The sequence below is a fragment of the Quercus suber genome, unplaced genomic scaffold, assembly GCF_002906115.3.
Source record: "Quercus suber isolate HL8 unplaced genomic scaffold, Cork oak 2.0 scaffold_331, whole genome shotgun sequence".
In the NCBI taxonomy this organism is placed as follows: domain Eukaryota; kingdom Viridiplantae; phylum Streptophyta; class Magnoliopsida; order Fagales; family Fagaceae; genus Quercus; species Quercus suber.
This window is the reverse complement of record NW_027069784.1, coordinates 341,079-359,386: the sequence shown is the minus strand read 5'-3', so window position 1 is coordinate 359,386 and position 18,308 is coordinate 341,079. Positions and strand designations below refer to the sequence as shown.

General features: G+C 39.1%; 1 protein-coding gene and 1 pseudogene across 1 annotated transcript; both read left to right on the top strand.

The window, feature by feature from the left end:
* The first annotated feature begins 2,525 nt into the window (after positions 1-2,525).
* Positions 2,526-3,569, top strand: LOC112033449 (uncharacterized). Its single transcript, XM_024066220.2, has 2 exons — positions 2,526-2,666; positions 3,189-3,569. Exons 1-2 carry the CDS (start codon positions 2,526-2,528, stop codon positions 3,567-3,569), a joined length of 522 nt encoding a protein of 173 aa, XP_023921988.2.
* An 11,348-nt stretch (positions 3,570-14,917) lies between these two features.
* On the top strand, positions 14,918-16,010 carry LOC111984047 (rust resistance kinase Lr10-like; annotated as a pseudogene).
* The last annotated feature ends 2,298 nt before the right edge of the window (positions 16,011-18,308 follow it).

Below are 18,308 nucleotides of genomic sequence, written 5' to 3'. Positions count from 1 at the left end.
ATTTATTTTTTATTTTAGAAGAATCTATATACCTTAGATTTTCTAATCAAGTTCAAATATTATACCATCGTAAATTTATTTTGAAAAATGAGTGTGAGTTAAAAAAAAATTAAAATTTATATCGTGTTTTTAAGGGTTAAACCCTTTTAGATATATATTATTATCAGTTTATTTAAATTCTTTTCTCCTCTCTTTATGTGTGTTTTAAAATACTTAGGTTATTTTTTGTAACAGTTTTTGTTTTCTATTTTTAAAAACCTTTTTTGGAAATATAAACAAAAAACAATTTTCTTGTATTTTTGAAATTAAAGTATGTTTGATTAGTTGAAATTAAAAATATAATTTTTTGAAAAAAAAGGTTGAAAATACTAAAATACGTTGTTACTAGAATTTGAACTCTAATGCTAACTTATTAAATAAGACAGATTCATTAAATTAAATGCTTTTTTTCATTGACTTTTAAAAATTAGAAATTGAAAACCGTCTTTTGTATGTTTTCAGTTTCCTTCACAAATTGAGTTTGGAGAACCGTTTTTATTTTCAGTCCATTTTTTGTTGCTAAACAAGTTTTTTAGTCTTAAAAATGAAAAATTGTTTTTGGAAACAAAAAATAAGGGGAAAAAACTGTGGATAAATCTCACATTGGAAAATAAGTATGAGTTAAAGAGGTTTAAAGTCTATGTTGTGTATATCCAAGAGTTAAACCCTTTTGGATAATACTTAGTGTGGGGCCAGAGAATTTGGCAACCCTAGCTCATTTCATAATAAACCCAAGGCCCATGCCGAGGAGGAAGAAATGTCTGAGAACGAATAAAGAGAACCCAAAGTGCCGAAGAGGATAGTCGAGAATAATCCTGTCCTCGGTCAACCAAGATCATAGAAGGGAAGAGCGGCACATTATCAAAGGCAGCCTCTCAGAGCATTCCAAAAAGAATGACGAGTACGATAGACCAGCCATGGAAGCATTGTGGATGAGCAATCCAAGGAGAAACTGTCATCTCCGCATTAAATGCCTACAACTAACGTTCTGGCCGCATTAATGAGGAAGTGACCCCTGAACAATGCTACCTTGGTTGCCGTAACTCACAGAAGGTTTGGAAAGATGGCTGATGGGACAAACACTCTAGTAGCAGCCTGCATTGCTAACAAATAGAGCGCCAAGATCAATTAAAAGGGGATATGTAATGTAAGAGATCCTCCAAGAAGGGGGATCGTAATAAAAAGCAAGGAGAGAGAAAAAAGAAAAGGGAACACTCAACAGCCATTGGTATGGTCTTTGAAACTCTTGTAACCCAGTACTGAAAAAAGTAATAAAAACTGCGAGCTCCTTAGGTGAGGGCCGAGGATAAGATTTCACGTTTCAGCCCGCGCTCTTGTTATTCAAATAAACTCACAATCATGTTTAGTGGTTGTATCCTTCACTAAAGCCTAGCTCTTAAACTCACTCTCTACAAATTCATTGTACCAGGTCCACTGGGCCTAGATCCTATTCGTTTTTAGGCTTAGTCCGAAAATCGCGACCTTACAATTGGCACTGTCTGTGGGAAGAACTTGTGTGTTAGTAAAGACAGCAATTAAGCATGGTAGGATCAGGCCCTTATCAAGAAGACCCCTATCAACCTGAACCAGTAGGGTCCCAGCAACAAGGTAATATTCCCAACCCGAAGCGCACTCGAAATGAAGAGAATGGAAGGTTTCAGGAGGGAAGCGTGCACACCACCCAAACCAGTAGAAGTCATTCTCGTGTGGGCAGCCACGTACTCTAGAGACAAATTGACAATCAAGTCATGCAACAAGAAGAAGTTAGGAGCCACGTACTCCAAAGACAAAATGATAATCGAGTCATGCAACAAGAAGAAGTTAAGAGCCACGTATCCCAAAGGCAGAATGATAATCAGGCCATGCAACGAGAGATAGAAGACTTGAAGAGAAAGTTGCGTCATGCACAACGAAGGCAACCTCATTCTAATCCTAACATGCCCTCTGATGATGAAAGCAATGATGACTATAGGCGAAGATCGAGAACTCCTTAAAGAGAGACATTCTCTCACGAGGAAGAACACTACCAGAGGCGTAAACGTAAAAGCCCATCCCCTAGGGGCTTAGAGAGCGACGCCATGAGCAAGGCACTAGATCAACTCTCCAAATCACCCTTCACATGCCACATAGAAGGGGCTACGCTTCCTCGATGATTCCAGCAACCAACCTTCACCATTTATAACGGCAAAACAAGCCCTGTGGAGCATATGAGCCAGTTTAACCAAAGGATGGCCATCCACTATAAGGACGAGGTGCTAATGTGCAAGGTTTTCCCATCCAGCTTGGGACCGGTGGCGATAAAGTGGTTCAATGGCTTAAAGATGAATTCCATAGGTTCATACAGGCAACTAACCCAAGCCTTTGGTTCTCGTTTCGTTACAAACAGCAGAGCTCATTGGCCCTTGAATGCGTTACTGTCTTTATCCATGCATGACAGGGAAACCTTAAAGGCTTACTCGAACAGATATTGAGAGATGTATAACGAAATGGACGGCAATTTTGACGATGTCGCCATCATCACCTTCAAAAATAGTCTCCCCACCGAGCACGACTTAAAGAAGTCCCTGACTGGCAAGCCTGTCACCAGTGTGCGTCAATTGATGGATTGGATTGATAAGTATAAATGGGTAAAGGAAGACCAGCTGCAGGGCAAAGGGAAATAGAAGGTTATCCCTTAGGAGATGAGGGATTTCAGGTCGGACCGATATAACAGCAACCGCCCGATAAGGGATTTTGTAGGGTAATTTGGAGCAGCCAACACACAAGCTGTCAATGCCGTATTCCGAGAACCAGTACACTGGGTGTTGGAGAAAATCAAGAACGAACCATACTTCAAATGGCTGAATAAGATGGCGGGAGAGCCCCCGAGGTGCAATCAGAACTTTTATTGCCAATACCACCAAGACCACGGACATACCACGGAGAGCTGTAGGAACCTCTAGAACTATTTGGACTAACTGGTCCGAGAAGGAAAGTTGAAGCACCTTCTACATCATTCCAGTAGTCATCAAGGCTAGACCCATCAGGAGCCCCAAAGAGATACTGCTCTAGGGCCACCCATAGAGACAATCAACGTAATCCTGGCCGCGCTAGAAAGAACGGGCACGCACCCATCAAAAGTGTTATCTGTGGCTCAATTGCCTACCAAGGAGTCCCAACCAGAGCCGAAGAGGGCCAGAATGAAGTTTCACCCAATCCTAAGCTTTTCAGAAGAAGACAAGATTAGAACCACCCAGCCCCATGATGATGCGCTGGTGATCACTCTCAGAATCGGGAACTACGATGTAAAAAGAGTGATGGTGGACGACAGCAGTGGGGCCGAAGTTATGTACTCGAATCTCTACAAGGGGCTGAGGTTAAAACCGGAAGATTTAATGCCCTATAGCTCTCCGTTAATGAGCTTCGACGGGAAGATTGTTATTCCAAAGGGCATGATTAGACTACCCATCCAGACCGGCCCAGAGATAGTAGAGGTGAATTTTATTGTAGTGGACACCTACTCATATACAGCCACCGTCGGTAGGCCCTAGCTCCATACCTTGGGGGCTGTCGCCTTATCCTTGCATCAAAAAGTGAAGTTCCCATCCGGGGACCAGGTCCACGAGGTCTGTGGTTACCAATCCACAGCAAGGCAGTGTATGGTGGCCGCCATTTCACATCGGCTCGATGCGAAGTCCTCAGCCTCTGCCGAAAAAGACTTATAGCAATCAAAGGCCCCGATGTCGCCTCCTGATAACACTGCCGATGGGGCAAAATGTGAAAATCTAGAAAAGGTGGTCATCGGTAACGACCCAGAAAGGTTCTTTCAGGTCGGAGCTCAGCTGCCTCTTCAGGAGAAGGAGGAGTTTATTAGGTTTCTCAAAAGAAATATAGACATGTTCGCATGGGACGCCTGTGATGCTCCGGGGATCGATCCAGCTTTCATCTGTCACCATCTTAATGTCAACCCATCCATAACTCCCAAGAAGCAGCCATCTCGGCGCCTATCGAGAGAGCACGCCGATGCGATTAGAGACGAGGTGAAGAAACTTAAGCGTGCAGGAGCCATCAAAGAGGTTTTTTTTACCCTGAATGGTTGGTCAACACCGTGGTGGTCAAGAAGAAAAGTGAAAAATGGTAGGTCTATGTAGGCTTCACGAACTTGAATAAGGCATGTCCCAAGAACCCATTCCCCATGTCTTGGATAGACTAGCTGGCAGATGCAACTGCAGGCCATCCTCAAATGAGCTTTTTAGATGCCTTTCAAGGCTATTATCAAATACCACTAGCCTTGGAGGATTAGGAGAAAATAGCCTTCGTAACACCCATTGGGAACTACCACTACAAGGTGATGTCGTTCGGTCTGAAGAACACAGGGTCCACTTATCAAAGGATGATAACCAGGATGTTCGAGCCACAGCTGGCCAAGAACATCGAAATCTATGTCGATGATATAGTGGTGAAGAGTAAAATTGTGTCCGAGCATTTAGGAGACCTCGACGGCACCTTCGATGTCTTGAGAAAGCACAAGCTGCGCCTAAATGCTTCTAAATGCTCGTTTAGCGTGGGATCAGGCAAATTTTTAGGCTACATGGTCACTCATAGGGGAATTGAAGTTCACCCAAACCAGATCAAGGCTATCAATGACCTAAAACAGCCGCGAAATGCCAAGGAAGTCCAAAAGCTTACTAGAATGATCGCAGCCTTAAACCGATTCATTTCCAGGTCAGTAGATAGATGCAGACCATTCTATCTCTTGATCAACAAATGGAAAGGATTTGAGTGGTCCGAGGACTGTATTACGGCCTTCCAGCAACTCAAGGAGTACCTATCCCGCCCACCAATCATGTCCAGTCCTAAGGCTGATGAAGTCTTATACGCATATATTGTTGTAACCCCTCATGTTGTGAGCTTGGTGCTAATACGGGACGACAATGGCCTTCAAAAGCCAGTCTACTATGTGAGTAAATCGCTGCATGAAGTCGAGGTCAGATACTTGCCTTTGGAGAAGTCCATACTAGCTGTAGTCCATGCTACGCGAAAGCTTCTCCATTATTTCCAAGCCCATACGGTGGTAGTCCTGACCCAACTACCCCTAAAGTCTGTGCTTCAGTCTGCTGATTACACTAGAAGGATTGCCCTATGGAACACAATTCTAGGGGCTTTTGACATTAAGTACATGCTTCAGACCTCCATAAAGGGCCAAGTCCTGGCTAACTTAGTGGCTGAATTTGCTAAGCCACCAATGGAAGTGTTGGCTGAGGAGCGAAACATGGATGGAAAATTCGTTGGGGTAATCTCTGCGCTAGGACTCCCATGTTGGAAGGTGTATGTTGATGGCGCGGTGAGTCAAAGGGGGTCTGGAGTGGGGCTGGTCCTAGTTTCTCCTGAGGAAACCATCATAGAGAAATCCCTAAAACTTGGGTTTTCGGCCACAAATAACGAGGCCGAGTACAAGGCCTTGTTACAAGGAATGGCCATGGTGCAGAAAATGGGAGGAAAAGCAGTAGAGATGTTCTCAGACTCAAGGTTGGTAGTAGGCCAGGTAAAGGGAGAGTTAGAGGCCAGAGACACAAGGATGCAGGGGTATTTAAGCTAGGTTAAACGCTTGCAGTCGGACTTCGACCTTTTCTGCTTGTCACATGTCTTTAGAAGTGGAAACACCTATGCAGACTCCCTGGCCACGCTTGCCACCTCCTCGACAAGGAGCCTACCCCGGACTACTATTGTCGAGCACCTAGATAGGGCAAACGAGGTTTCAAAAGGCACAGTTCATATCTTTCAAGTTAGTGTGGGCCCTAGCTGGATGGACCCTACGGTGAGATTCCTCGAAGACGATGTTCTACCTGAAGAAAAGTCAGAGGCTGAGAAGATACGAAGAAACGCTCTTCGGTTCTAGTTGTCTAAAGATCACAAATTGTACAAGCGCTCCTATTCCAAGCCATATTTGCTGTGTATTCACGCAGAAGCATCAGAATTACTGCTTGAAGAACTGCACGAAGGGATCTGTGGGAGCCACACCAGAGGAAGATCCTTGTCGCACTGAGCCATTACTCAAGAATATTGGTGGCCAGGGATGCAGAAGAAAGCCCTAAAATATGTTAAGAAGTGTGACCAGTGCCAAAGGTTTGCCCCAAATATTCATCAGCTAGGAGGAGTCCTCAACCCCTTATCCAGTCCATGGTTGTTTGCCCAGTGGGGCCTAGATATTGTAGGTCCCTTCCCCAAGGCAGCAGGAAATAAGAGATATATGTTGGTTGGCACAGATTATTTCACCAAATGGGTCAAAACTAAGCTATTGGCCAACATCAAAGATGTGGACACTAAAAAATTCATCTGGAGGAACATTGTCACGCAATTCAGGGTCCCTCATACCTTCATTTCGGATAACATACTCCAATTTGACAGTAAAGCCTTCAGAAGATACTATTGCGAGCTAGGGATCACAAACAGGTACTCAACTCCAGCTTACCCTCAGGGAAATGGGCAGGCCGAGGCTATCAATAAGGTCATAGTCAATGGGCTTAATAAGAGGCTGGATGACGCCAAGGGAAGGTGGGTAGAAGAGTTGCCACACGTCTTACGGACTTACCGGACTACACCACGATGGTCGACAAGGGAGACATCTTTCGCCATGACTTATGGGGCAGAGGCTGTCATCCCTCCAGAGGCAAACTTCCCAATGCTGAGGACCAGCTCCTTCACTCCAAGTAGTAATGATGAACTATTAAGGAAGAGCCTGGATCTGATCGATGAACGGAGAGAAAGGGCAGTGATCTAGCTGGCCTACTACTACTAGAAGCTTAAGCAGGGCTATGATNTAACTCGGCGAAAAACCTCTCCGCCGCACTCTAAGCGGAAATCGATCCACTAGACAATCAATTGGGATACATGAGTAAGCAAGAGACCCTCCAAGCCTAATCTACCCGATGTACCTAAGCCCTCCAAGCTCCTACTCTAACAAGGCTTCTCGGAACCATGTCTTGTCTTAGTTCTCCGGATCCCGCAACAAGCTTCATGTTGCATCTGCCATTCCAGGCTTCTTCCAATGCTTCCCAGCAGCACCAAAACGTCACTCAACACTCTCAAAGGGTGTGGTAAGTGTTTGGGCTATCAACCTCTCAATGGTGTAGAAATGGAGAGGGAAGGGTTGAAGAGATACCACAAGCAATTATATAGAGAAAGGTGGGGATGACAATCTCTAATTCCAAATGTGTTTGGCTAGGGTTTTCTCTCTGAAGCATTCCTCAACATTTGTGGGTAATGAGGGTTTATATAGGATAGGTGCAAAATGTGTGAGTCAATCAGTATAGGCTGGCAGAACAGCATGTCTCGCAGGTGTCTCGCGGGAAGGCCTTACCCGCGAGATACTCGCGAGAGACAGCTGTCTCCACTTGTCCTGACTCTTCGCATTCCAGCATGTGCAAGGCACATGCTTCACTTCGCGGGAAGCTAAGTCGCGACATACCCGCGAGATTCCTTCAGCTTCCAAATTGCTTGAGTCTTCACACACTCTCTATCACACACCCCTTACATCAATTCCCACAACAAATACAAGGTATAAACAATTGATAGTAATTACAATCAAATTTGGCACGGAATAAAAGCCAACAAAACACATAGTTGTAAATCACAACTTTACACAGTGTTTCTAAGAGGAATGTGAAACATTTTTTTATGTATATCTAAATGTTTGGCTGATGATGTGAAAGTCGCTTTGGGAACTTTTTTTCTTGGCGAGTTGTAGCACACTATGTTTAGATATTGTTCAGTGTTTTCTCATTTAAAAGCCAAATCTTTATGCTTTTACATGTTTAAATTTCACAATAATCGAATTTGTTTTCCTGCATTGATAAAATCTGTTTCTACATTAATAAAATTTGCTCTATGCATATCATGTTTACTGTATATTCGAATCCGCTAACTGCATTCATAAATTATGTTTTCTGCACTAATTAAAACTGTTTATTATTTTCTCATAAAAATTGGCCATTGTTTTCTGCACAAACTATTTCTAGCATTCAGCATAAAATTATTTTCTGTTCAGCATTATTTAAAAAATTGTTCACTCTCTTTTCTGCATAAATTATTTTCTATTCACTATTTAAAAAATTATTCACTGTTTTCTCATAAAACACCAAGTGAAATCGTGAATTCTAAATTTAAAAGCCAAATCTGAATGTTTTTTCATGATTGAATTTCACAATAATCAAATCTATTTTTCTGTATTGATAAAATCTGTTTCTACATTAATATAATTTGCTCTCTGCACATCATGTTTAATGTATATTCAAATCTGCTTATTGTATTCATAAAATCTATTTTCTGCATTAATTAAAACTATTCGTTGTTTTCTCATAACAAATGTTCACTATTTTCTGCATAAACAATTTCTAGGATTTTGCATAAAATTACTTTTTGTTCAGCATTATTTAAAAAATTGTTCACACTCATTTCTGCATAAATTATTCTCTATTCACTGCATAGATTGTTCACTTTTTTCTCATAAAACACCTAGTGAAATCGTGTTTACTAAATTTAAAAGCCAAATCTAAATGTTTTTTCATGTTTAAATTTCACAATAATCGAATTTGTTTTTCTACATTGATAAAATCTGTTTCTATGTTAATAAAATTTGCTCTTCGCACATCATGTTTACTGTATATTCGAATTTGCTTACTGCATTCATAAAATATGTTTTCTGCATTAATTAAAACTGTTCATTGTTTTCTCATAAAAATTGTTCATTGTTTTCTGCATAAACTATTTCTACGATTTTGCATAAAATTATTTTTTGTTCAGAATTATTTAAAAAATTGTTCACTTTCTTTCCTGCATAAATTATTTTCTATTCACTATTTGAAAAATTGGTCACTGTTTTCTCATAAAACATTGAGTGAAATCGTGTTTTTTAAATTTAAACGCCAAATATGTATGCTTTTTCATGTTTGAATTTCACAATAATCGAATATATTTTTTTGCATTGGTAAAATCTGTTTCTACATTAATAAAATTTGCTCTCTGCACATCATGTTTACTGTATATTCAAATCTTCTTACTGCATTCATAAAATCTATTTTTTGCATTAATTAAAATTGTTCACTGTTTTCTTATAAAAATTGTCCACTGTTTTCTGCATAAACTATTTCTACCATTTTGCATAAAATTACTTTTTGTTCAGCATTATTTAAAAAATTGTTCACACTCATTTCTGCATAAATTATTCTCTATTCACTGCATAGATTGTTCACTTTTTTCTCATAAAACACCTAGTGAAATCGTGTTTACTAAATTTAAAAGCCAAATCTAAATGTTTTTTCATGTTTAAATTTCACAATAATCGAATTTGTTTTTCTACATTGATAAAATCTGTTTCTATGTTAATAAAATTTGCTCTTCGCACATCAGGGTGTCTCGCGGGAAGGCCTTACCCGCGAGATACTCGCGAGAGACAGCTGTCTCCATCTGTAATGACTCTTCGCATTCCAGCATGTGCAGGGCACATGCTTCACTTCGCGGGAAGCTTAGTCGCGAGACACCCGCGAGATTCCATCAGCTTCCAAATTGCTTGAGTCTTCACACACTCTCTATCACACACCCCTTACAACAATTCCCACAACAAATACAGGGTATAAACGATTGATGGAAATTACAATCAAATTTGGCACGGAATAAAAGCCAACAAAACACATAGTTGTAAATCACAACTTTACAATGAGCTTTCCGTTTTGATTGAAGAACAACCCAAAAAAGTGCGGGGACTCAAAGTATGAATTGTCGTGTGAGAACAATCATACGATGCTATCCTTATTTGAAAGAAGATACTATGTAATGGAAATCAATTACAATAACTACACTATTCGGATGGTGCACTCAGGTATACAGAAGGATAATTACTCCTCCAGCCCGAGTTATTCTTTAAATGTGCTATCCTTATGCACATTTCCTTCTTTTCTGAACTCTTGCATTTCTCCACTGTCCCAAACCCTTCATGTATTGAAATTCTATAACAAGAATCTATACCAATTAATGTAATACATGTTAGAGATATATTAGACATATTAGCCCAATGTAATAGGTCTAAGCTTACTCCTACTTGTACTAGTAGTCTAGAGTTTAGTCGTCTATATATACTCATGTTAAGGTTTATTATAACACAAGTTATTATACAACATTCTTACATAATAAAGATGTAGTCCTTAAGGGATTCTTTCGTGGATATAGGCCGAAAATGCTGAACCACGTAACTTTCGTGTTCTCGGTGTTCCTATTCTATGCTTCCCCTTTCGCATCCACTTTAGCACATACAACATGGTATAACACATCGGGTTGCTAATATATTTAACATAGTATCAAAGCCAAACTTTGTTCTTGGCATCAAACAAACATCTCTACAAAGTAAAGACGTTTCATACATGCATAGCACAGATCCATAATGCCTCTGCTTGTCTTCAAATCTGAATCCCACGACATCACACTGCTCCCACGGTTCACCGTTGCTATCTTGCCACTGTCTCATATCAATACCCAAGCAATCTGTGCCTCCCCTTTTAGATCTGTGCAAATCAAGGCTTCGCCTGACAAAACCAACTACATAGATGTGCTCCTCGGTCCCCCGTAAGGAAAACCCAGAAATTTGGTCACCTAAAGCCCACCCACGCGCCTCCACGCCCCGCAATTGGCTCCAATTCTTACTCCAAGCGCTACCAAAGGTTCTTGACTTATTGATCGGATTTTGGGCACACGCGCTGCCATGACATCCTTGTTGTTCGCCGATTTACATAGCTCTAGAATTTGGCACCCATACGACCTCACATGTGCTCTCACGTGCCTCCCAATTTCTGGTCTTGCCTCCACGCGCCAAAGGACACTCCACACACTTACACGCGCTGAAGAACAAATGTTGACATCATCCAACGTCATTCGATGATGCCACCATGTTACATCAACAGCCATGCAAGCCCTGGTCAACGTCATAAATGACGTCAGCGTTTGTCAGCCTGATCCATGACCTGACTAGACATGGCAAAATGAGTCAGAATTTTCTAACTTGACTCGAAAAACACCCGTCGTGAACCCCATTTTTTTGACCTGAAGCAAAAATGGGCTAATCATGACCCGACCTGTGTTTTTTTGCAGGTCAACCCGCCTGACTTGACTCGCAACCAGAACCATCTTTTAAAAAAAATATTTTGGTGAAAAAAAAAATTAAATTAATATTAGTTTAATTGTTTATTATGAGTTTTAAGGAAACAATTTAGGCATTTACATAACTGCATGCAAATAAATTGAAAGATGAATGGTTGGGCATTCTGTAATGAGTAAAGATTTTTAGATATCAAATAGCAAAGTACATGCTAAGATAATTTGGTTACAGTAGAGTTAAAAATATTGACTTAAAATTGTAGACATGTGTGAGAAGCATTCATAAGTGTGAAAATAGTGAATCCAAAGTGATGCAGCGTGGGCGTGTAGAACCAGAATCTATAACACGCAATTACTACAACTCTTCCACGAAACCTAAGTTTGACAAGAACACTAGGCTAGCAGGCAAAATAATAGAGAAAACATCTCTAACAAACTTTTATTAATTAACGCATAACATCAATAATCAACCCCTCTACAAGGAGTATTTATAGGAATAGAATTTCTCCTACTTCTTTTAGGAAAATAAATAATAAACCTACCTTTACTTGAGAAAGGAAAAATAATTTAATTAGGAAAAGAAAAATAATTAAAATCCTAATTCAACTAGAAAAAGGATTTTAATTGAACTTGTAAAAGCAAATAAATCCTAATTCCACTAGGAAAGAAAAAACAACATAAAATATACTTTATTCTTCCTTAACCAATCTGCGTCACAAAGCATCAAATTAGCATAAATTATGAATGTTTAGACCTATTATTTAACAATTTATGTCCAAAATAAACGGCTTTCAAAATAAATTATGATATTTCATAGAGTGTGTGTTACTTAACAATGATGTGATATTCATAAACGAGACCATGTATAAATAAGTAAACAATTAAACTTTAATGTGTATTCTCAAGTTGAAATAGAGTGCTAACCACAATTGATAATAGATTATAAAATTAATTTTTGAGATTGTAAATTTCTTATATGTTTTTATTCTTTGTCAATTGAGTTATTCAATAAGTCATTTGTAATTTTGTTTTATATTTTGAGATGTTGATATTGTGTAGAAATAAAATTTGTGTATTTGTTTTATTTATCTTTGTGTTATTTTGTTTTAGTTAGCAATACCAGGATTTTGTATAATTTTAAAATTATTGAATAAGTATTAATAAGTTTAATTGAATTCATTCTTCATATAAGTGGTAAATTCAAAGTAATGCATTTTACATCAAGTAATTTGTTGCATGACTTTCCAAATGGCAAATATACGTTGTTTTCTTTATTAAAAAAAAATTCATGTAAAAAATATAGGTCAACCTGACCTAACCCGATTGACCTGAACCTATTTTTAACTCGCTTAAAATGACCCTTTTTGACCCGTAACCCAATTGACCTGACCTAAACCGCCCTTTGCCATGTCTAAACCCAACCTTGAAACCCGGAATCGACCTGAACCTTGATTGTTGACTTTAACCAGTTTGACTTTGACTTTTGCATTGAGCTTTGACCAAATTTGAAATTTCTAAACGGGCCTATCTTACTCAATTTTTTGCATAGATTCCAATTTTAGACTCCATTTATTCATTTGAAACTTCCAAATCAATCAATTGGCACATTCTTTGTCACGGTTTCTTCAAAGGCATTCTTCAAGGCATCTCCAAGGGATTTTCTCATTCTTATCCATCCTCAAGCCTTTATCGAGCTTCCACCTTGAGTTTGAGGGAGGGTGTTAGAGATATATTAGACATATTAGCCCAATGTAATAGGCTAGGGGTGTTTACGGGTCGGTTCGGGTCAAGTTTGTGCCCAACTCGCGAACGACCTGACAGAATCGGGTGGAGGAAGTTCAAACCCGTTGCCGATTGGCGAGAGAGTTGGATTAGAGCGGTTGGATTGGCATTAGAAAGCAGTTGGGTCCGTCTAGAGTGGGAAAATCCGTCAAAATTGTTTATTTCAAGAGAAAATTTGCCAGATCCGGCTGAGATATCACCGAATCTGGTGAGATCTCACTAGATTTGGTGAGATTTCCACTAGATCTGGTTGAGATCTCCCCAAATCCGGCGTAAATCTCATTGGATCTAAAGTAATTTGACCAAAAACTCATCGAAAAAAGCTTGAATTGCCAGATTTTTGTAAGTCTCCGGTTAGGTCGATTGAGGTGGGTTTTAGAGGAGAGAACTTGCCAACTGACCCATTGGAGTCGGTTTTTGGGATTTGTAACCTGCCATTGACTACCAGAGCTCACGGGTCGGTTGCGGGTGGGTCGGTTCCAGTCGAGTCTGGTCAGTTGGGTCGGGTCCGGGTCTAGGTGGACACCCCTATAATAGGCCCAAGCTTACTCCTACTTGTACTAGTAGTCTAGGGTTTAGTCGCCTATATATATTCATGTTAGGGTTCATTGTAGCACAGGTTATTGTGCTACACTCTTACATAATAAAGATGTAGTCCTTAAGGAATTTCTTCGTGAACGTAGGCTGACAAGGCTGAACCACGCAACCCTTGTATTCTCGGTGTTCCTATTCTATACTTCCTTTCCACATCAATTCTAGCATATATAACATGGTATAACACATCGGGTTGCTAAAATATTTAACAATACACATGCTAGGGTAGTATTTATTGTAGTTTAATTATAATGACTTATTTTTAATTTTAAGGTTCCAAACGCTGATGTTATTCTTATAATTGTCAAAACAGGCGGATTCCAATTCATGATCCTATTTTACGTCGGAGGTGAGTTTTGTATCTGAAAAAGTTGTTTGAAGGATAATCTAGAATCGACAGTGTAGAGCAGCAATAACCATGTACTTAGGCAACTAATTGATCTCAAACTTTTTTAGGTTTGAGGAAATGAAAAGGGAAAATGTAGAATTCCTTAAGAAATTAGCTTATCTTTCCATTAAAAATTTCCCTACCTTTCATCTCTCTGTTCCTGCGATAATAAAGGGTTAGTAATAATCTATGCATGTTTGCACATTTTCTATAACCTAGTTAAAATTTTACTTATCAGTCTCAATGGAGGATTGTCAAATTCTTCACTCCCAGCCGTATTTTTTTTTTTTTTTTACTTATCAGTCTCAACTAACTGTATTATTCATGAATCCCAATCACTAATAAGCAATTCAAATATTCATTTTTGAGGTGGTTGAAGCCCACCAATTGCATTAATTGTAATGTCAAATTTTAAATTAAAAAAAAAACTAGTATTAATTTTAGTTTTAGCATTTCTCTATTTTTTTTTTCCTTTTGGTAAGGGTCGGGGGAAAGTTGTTAATGACTTAAAGTTGATTTATTATGCCCTGGACATTTCTAGTTATTTATGTCACTTATTTCATTGATTAATTAATTAAATTTATGTTAGAAGAAAAAAAAATAATTCCTCTCTTTCGTATATCTTGCAGATTATTTGAACTTAATAGTGGCTACCATAGGTAAGAAGAACCTGTGTCTCTTCTATGATCTACTTTATTTAATTTTTTTTAGCAGATCATTCATTTAAAAATTTGAGTCTGAAGTAGCTCATTGCGAGAAGATAAAAATGAAGTGACATTTACATGAAATATACAACACTTATTGTTCTTGATTATTAGGATTCATGAATGAGATTAGTTCTAAGTCGCAGTTATGTTTTCAACCAAAAACTAGAAGTGATGAGAGCACTAATTACGGGAACAAATTTGTTTTCTTATAGTAATTATTTTCGTGATGTTACGACACAGGACTATAACTTGCAGCAAAAATTTTGTTGGGGATTCCTTGTAGATGCGTTTTTTTATATATAAGTGGCGTAAAAGGCATTTATCAATTTATGATGCTATTGAAGAATTTCTGCAAGGCCAAATTAACCTCATGCCAATTAGGTACTTTTACTCAGAAATTAGGAACATATCCAAAGGTTTCAAGGACAAATTGGGTGAAGGAGGCTATGGCTCTGTGTATAGAGGAAGGCTTGAAAGTGGCCCTCTTGTTGCTATAAAGATGTTGGGTAACTCCAAATCTAATGGGCAAGAATTTATCAACGAAGTTGCAACAATTGGAAGAATTCACCATGTGAATGTGGTGCAACTCATTGGCTTCTGTGCTGAGGGATCAAAGTGCGCTCTTATATATATATGAATTCATGCCTAATGGTTCTCTTGAAAAATACATTTTTTTCTCAAGAAGAAAGTATCCCCTTAAGTATCGAGAAAATATATGAGATTTTTCTTGGAGTGGCTCGTGGAATTGAATATCTACATTGAGGATGTGACATGCAGATTTTGCATTTTGATATCAAGCCTCATAACATTCTTCTTGATGAGAACTTCATTCCCAAAGTTTTTGATTTTGGGCTTGCAAAACTTTATCCAGCGAATGATAGCATGGTGTCTTTGACTGCTGCAAGGGGAACACTAGGATATATAGCTCCAGAGTTGTTCTATAAAAACATTGGAGGGGTCTCTTATAAAGCTAATGTTTATAGTTTTGGCATGTTATTATTAGAAATGGCAAACAAAAGAAAGAACGTGAATGCATTTGCAGACCATACAAGCCAAATTTACTTCCCAACTTGGGTTTATGGTCAATTTAGAGAAGGAAATGGCATAGAAATAGAAGATGCCATAGAGGAGGAGAAAAAACTGCTAAGAAGATGATCATAATCGCATTATGGTGCATACAGATGAAGCCTAGTGATCATCCTTCAATGAACAAAGTTGTAGAAATGCTTGAAGGAGAAGTTGAAAGCTAACAAATGCCTTCCAAGCCTTTCCTATCATCATCACCTAAGAGACCGACAAGGGATGTAGGAGACAACTTAAATTCAACTAGTTCATCATTTCAATTAGGTGAATCAAGTCAATTGGCTAAACTTTGAATGCAAGGGAAAGCTAACACAACTACAGAACTAGGGCAATTAGTCTTCACATATTTCATAGCATAAAGACACTTCATATTTTTGTGTGACAAATAATTGGTCCCTTGATTTATGATAGTTATCCTTACCTACAACTTTTTTTTTTTTGGTTGCTTAGTATGTGGTATATTTATAACTTTATAATTGTGAATGTGTAATTTATTAAGTTAATAAACAATGCTGAAAAACCGGGCAATATATATTGGAGTGGCAATAGCCCAATTGTAGAAATTGCTCTGCTCCTATTTATTTTTATTTTTATTTTTTTGACAAACAAGGGTGCCTAGACATATTCAAGTATCCGATTATTCTCTCGGGTGCATGTAGTCCTCCCGTCCCACAGGTACCAGGTTATTACAGGGAGAAATCCCATAAGGGTAGCCCCAAGATGCTGGCAAGAGGTTTCGGACTCAGGATTTCATAAAATATCATGAGACCTTAAGAACCACTAAGCCAACCTTTTGGGATTGCTTTACTCCTATTTATATATTCAGTATTCATATGCATGGTTAAGTAATCAATTCATGTTATTATCAAAAAAAAAAAAAACCAATCAATTCATAAAAAGAAGCAATCAATTCATCAACAGAGAAAATATTGTTTTGTAGATAATTAATATTCCTTAATCAACCAGGCTGCTCAATTAGAGTTGTCCCATTGAATGAAAATGTTCCTGTTTTAGCTCTTGAAAATGTGACTTCTTTTATTTTTATGTTGTACTAATTTTTTTTATTATTATTATTATTATTTTTTTAGTAAATACGTTGTACTAATTTAAGTGCACAAGATGTAGCCATTTTTTTTTTTTTTTGAGAAACAGATATAGCGAAATTTTAAGTGCACGAGATAACAGGGCATAGCTTTATTTATTTGTTTAAGACTAGTGTACATGTGGGAAATAAAATTGTCTATGAGTGTAAAACTTCTGCTTTATGAATTACGCCTAACTTGGACTCTGCATACCATATTGAAATCAGAATGTCCCAATCTCTTACTTGCACTCGATGACTAAATAATAAATATAACCAAATGACGAAATGCTCATCATGTTGAATATTCTTTTTACTAAAAGCCTTGTTTTGTGTTTTCTCTCGTTGGCTCTCTCTGCTGAGAAAGCTTGCAACGATGAAACACTAACGCCTATCCTTGCATAGGCCTCTCTTTTCCCCATCACCGGTGGAACCTTTTTCTCTTCCCCTTATTCCCACCCTCACCTCCCCTACCATGGATGACCTTACTGGAAAGTGGGCCCGACTATCACTTAACACACTGGAAAGCCAAACAGTTGCTCTAGCCATGAACGTTGAAGATAACAGCAGGGTCCTTGTTGCAAAACTCTTCACCAAGCGCAGGGTTAACATGGAAGCACTATCAAGGACCCTTAAAAGTATGTGGCGCTCAATACAAGACTTTGAACTCCGAGATCTAGGCTCCAGCACGGTTTTAATACTATTTTCCAGCGAGGCCGATTCTCTTAAGATCCTATCCCAGCAACCGTGGTCCTTCGACAAATACTTGATCGGTCTCTATAAACCAACTGAGGAGGAATCCGTTGAAGATGCAAAGTTCACCTCCGCTCCTTTTTGGATACAAATATACAACCTCCCTTTCAGTCGGATGAACAAAGCAAACGCCGAAGCTATTGGGCGTTCATTGGGCAAGCTTGAACAAGTTGACGCGTTGCCAACCGGAGACTGTCGTGGTCGCTATGTCAGAGTTCGTGTCAACGTTGATATCAATCTACCTCTCTCTCGGGGCCGTTTCGTGGACATGGGGAACTCAGAACCACTACGGATTTCTCTTCAATATGAGAGGTTGCCCGTCTACTGCTATTGGTGTGGACTCTTAAACCATGACGAGAAAGACTGCAAGACCTGGACTGATAGTGGCGGCACTCTGAACAAAGACGAACAGCAGTATGGGCCTTGGCTGAGAGCAAGCACGCATAATATCCAACAACCACAAGTGGTGAACACCAAATCCACACAGCCCACACCGCCACCTCCCACCCACCGCCCAACACCTTCACCATCCGTAAAACCCACTCCACCAGTGTAACACAATCCGAACCCACCACCGCCACAGTCATCGTCTGACTCCACCGCGACTCACGCTCAACCCCCCACCACTACTCCTACAAATATGGAAATATTATCAAACCATGATCTTTTCCGTACGCATATCGCGGAAATTGACCATGATTTGAATTATTTTCCAAATCCAACCTCCACTCCTCCACGTATATAGCTGGCAGATTCC